At 39.4% G+C, this 4219-nt stretch overlaps 1 protein-coding gene and 1 pseudogene across 1 annotated transcript; both read right to left on the minus strand.

The window, feature by feature from the left end:
* Positions 1–325: 325 nt before the first annotated feature.
* LOC121105468 lies at positions 326–425 on the minus strand (annotated as a pseudogene).
* Positions 426–1037: 612 nt separating this feature from the next.
* On the minus strand, positions 1038–1972 carry LOC103677825 (taste receptor type 2 member 8-like). Its single transcript, XM_008707078.1, is given in 2 exon segments — positions 1038–1918; positions 1921–1972. Coding segments are annotated over 2 exon segments (933 nt in total).
* Between the last annotated feature and the right edge of the window lie 2247 nt (positions 1973–4219).

The following is a 4219-nucleotide window of genomic DNA, read 5'->3' on the forward strand; positions in this document are numbered from 1 at the left end:
CTCTTGCTTAAAAATGAAAACACCTATGAGAGAGAAAGGTGAAATAAATAAAACAAAGTTTTATTTACTGGGAGGAGGGGGAGCAAGTGATCTCTGTCAATACATGAGATTCCTGATGACCCAGTATTAATGAGTAATACTTACCACAAGACTGGCACCATACCTGAGGAATGAGAACCATGTAAAACTACTCTGCATTGTATTGTCTGTATTTTTTTACCCACGAATAGGGTACCCTACTGTACCCTATACTTTGAGCCTTGTATTTTGGGGTGGGGTACCAAATTACTTTATTTGAAGGAATGTTACAAATGAAAAAAGTTAAAAACATATGGGATGCTTCACGAATTTGTGTGTCATCCTTGCACAGGGCCATGCTAATCCCTGTATCATCCCAATTTTTAGTATATGCGCTGCGGAAGTGATCATGCCTTGTATTTTCTAAGTCAAGTGTTTTTCTCTCTTATTTACTTATTTGAGCCTACCTTTGGTACATGTTTAAGAAATAGTAGGGTTCTCATGGGCTCTGCAACTGGACTTCTAGGCACATATTCTGGATAGTAGCTGAAAATTTGTCGTACGTACCAGTTCATTCCATGCTCATTCTTTTCCAAATACAACCTTAAGTCATGAGTAGCCATCAGCCAGGTACAAGTAATAAGATGTCAGAATTTTCAAATATTCATTTCATGAATTCTGGGGTTTTTCTGTCTCTGACACTTGCTGCACTGAATTTTTTACATTTGTAATCTAGCCACAAGTAAATTTCTGTCTTCCCAAGTCTATTTTTGTTTCTCATCAAATTCCCATTGTCTTGGGGACATATTCTAATTTTACTATTAATTATATCATCATTCTTCTAATGGAAACACAGCAAAATCTTCTTCCTTTAACTTATTCTAGGCAGATATTTCCAGTAAGGTTCAGCGGCCTACCACAGGACAGAATAAAAGAAGTTGAGAGAAAGAAAGAAATGTACATGGAGTTCTATTCATGATCTTCATTCTTGAGAAAATCGCAGTCATTTCAGGCACGTTTTATGGGTTTGCGGGCTTCCTTAGGTTCCTGCACCGCCTCAACTTCCCCAGGACACAGAGAGAAGCCTGCTTCAATTTGCTGTTCCATAAAATCAGAAGAAATGGATGGCCAGATGGATAGGAAAATGCTAACATACTAGCAAATATTTTTGCCACCAAACTGTCTAGAATGACATAGGCCAAATATATGATAATGTTGCTCAAATAGTACATAAAGAAGAAGAGTAGGAATGAAATCATCGACTTTATGGCTCTCACATGGGCCTTTGTGACAAGATCCCCAGAACCTGCGCCCTTCATCTGTCTGGTGTGTTTCCATAAGGAATGGATCGAAAGGACAAAGGAAGCCAAAGACACTCCAAAGGGGATGACGAACATTATGTTCAGGAGTATATTAGAAGTTAATAAATCATATTTTCTCCCTGTGAAATTCGATGTCCGATTGCTTTCAATGTTTACCCTGGTTTCGGTCAGGTTCTTAAATACTATATCCTTAAAAAGCAGGGACAAGCAGAAAGAGAAGACCGCCCCCAGGACAATAACGAGAAGCAGTCCGTGAATTCTCTGTTTTATCCAGAAGAAAATGGGATTGGAAAAGTTGGCTATCTTAAGGAAGTAGAAGACACTGAGGCAGGCCGTACAGGTTGTGCAGAAATAATTGCATCCTGTCCAGACGATTTCAAAAGCCATCAGCTGATTATCATTGTACCGTATTTCCTCACAAATTATATCCACACCTATGCCTAGAATTATCATGCACAGCAGAAATATTCTGGAAATAGCTAAGCAGGTAAGAATAAAGTCAATCAGGAAGAACTTCCAGCTCCTGATCCAATCAATACAATTAACCAATACAATGAATCCATTTCCCAAAACCCCATTATGAATTCTCCAGCAAAAATCATCAGAAGTACATTCTTCAATGTGCTCGCCATGACTGCGGATGGGAAATCTCTGTCTTCAGTACTCCACTAATTTGTAAATTAAGTAATTTGTAAATTACAGATTTGTGGATCCAAAACTTTAATGTTCAATACATTTCTTTTTCCTGTACTTTGATATCCAGTGGCAAAGAAAAGAATGCCTCCAGTACTCTCCCAAAGTCTTAGTTATCTTTGGGAAAACCTCCCTCAAGATCCAGGCTAGTGATTTTCAAGGCCGGTATCGTATTACCTGCTGTCATGACACTGCTTATAATTTGCATGTAAAGCTATTCATTAGGATTTGAATCCTGGTTTGTTAAAACACAAACCAGAGAGAGATTTTTACATATTTTTTACAATGTTGTTTTTTCTTTAAGATTAGACATTTTTTGATTCATTCACTTTAGTTACAAGCCAGAAGTGGAAAGAAATCTTACCCTCTTATATAGTGCAGCAGATACAATCCATATGTTCTCAAGGTAAACAATAACTAGTCTTCAAGTAAGACGACTTGGCAGCACTGTTGAATACAGGCAGTTTATCCTCAGTTTACCTGGTAATTGGGTTTCTACAAAGGAAAAATAAATTTATATATTTATATAATATATATATAATATATAATATTTACATAATATATATATTATATATTTATGACAAATAATATATATATAATATATAATATTTACATAATATATATATATTTATGACAGAAGGTAGTTTTGACACTTTGGTGTCAGGCACTTGCTGAAGTGAGGCTCCTGTCCTCCCATAGAAACTGGGAGATACGGGTGCTTATTTTTAACAGGGAGAATTATGTGGAGTAATTCTTAGAAAATACATTGTAAGCCCTAAGGAGTGATTGCGGAAGCAGCCGAAAGGTCAGCAGCGTTCCTGTTCTCGGGCTGTTGAACGCAATGGCCCAGTAGGTGCAGGATCCCGTGATTCCCAGGCGCAGGGCATAAAGTTAGGAGCTATGAAAGAATGTGACCTCCAGTGCCCCCTCTCCGCACCTGGCAATTGCCAGCCCACACATCCCGCTCCCCCCTTATCCCATGACTGCCTCCCTGCGTGCCTCCACGGAGGGGAGAATGCAAGCCTGCCTCGAGATACTTGCCATCCCTTCGCACTGCTTTCCCATGCTTGGAGGCATCTGTCCTTGCTTTTCTGATAAAAAATATAAAATAAAATAAAATAAAATAAAATAAAATAAAATAAAATAAATTAAAATAAAATAAAATAAAATAAAAATAAAATAAAAGCTCTGTGCAGGATTCAGCGACTGCTGCTTTCCCTTGCGGAGGCTGCCTTGCACGCCCGCTCGGACTGGTATCTGAGAATTTTATTTCAGTGCTTGATGACAGAATTAAACCTCTCATTTTAATTGGTATTTGCCCTTACATAGCCAATTAGGTTCCCTTAAGTCAGAGATTTTAGAGGCACGTTTTCCTAATCACCACATGCAGCAAGCACCTTATAGTCAGAGTTTATCTTTACAACTCACCTTACCAATACATATTATGTATAAAATACTCAAAGTTTATGTCAATACAGAAAATCTGCTGTCTAAAGCTACACCAGGATCTCTTGGAGTCTAGGGCAGTTTTGCAACATGGCTACAAACTCTTTAATCCTCTTCTCATTGAGAGCTGGGGTCTGCAACCCCTCCTCTGAAAGCTGACTGAGCTTGTGACTGCTTCAGCCAATGTATTATAGTGGAAAGATGTTACAGGACTTCTAAGGCTGTCCTAAAAAAGCCAGGCAGTTTTTACCTCAATCACTAGAGCATTTTCTCTTTGAGTCCTGAGTGTCCTATGAGAAGTGTGACAAATTTGAAATCAGTATGCTGTGAGGAAATCCAAGCCACATGAAGAGGGCACAGGTAGGCAATCTGGTCAGCCATTCGAACTGAGCCCAGACTTTTCATACCCCCACTCCAGTGACAGATCTGTGAGTAAAGAATCTGTTTGGTGGGGGCGCCTGGGTGGCTCAGTCAGTTAAGCATCTGGCTTCAGCTGCGGTGGTGATCCCAGGGTCCTGCTCAGCAAGGAGTCTGCTTCTCCCTCTGCTTCTCCTCCTGCTCGCGCTCTCTCTCTCTCTCTTTCTCTCTCTCTGAAATAAATAAGTAAAATATTTTTAAAAAAAAGAATCTGTTTGGTGATTCCAGGCCCTTCCATCTGAGTCATATTCAGCCGTCTGAGTACTCTGAGGTCGAAGCTCCAGACATTTTGGAGCAGAGACAAGCTGTCCTGCTATGCCTTG

This window comes from Ursus maritimus, unplaced genomic scaffold (genome assembly GCF_017311325.1).
Source record: "Ursus maritimus isolate PB19 unplaced genomic scaffold, ASM1731132v1 scaffold_26, whole genome shotgun sequence".
Classification (NCBI taxonomy): domain Eukaryota; kingdom Metazoa; phylum Chordata; class Mammalia; order Carnivora; family Ursidae; genus Ursus; species Ursus maritimus.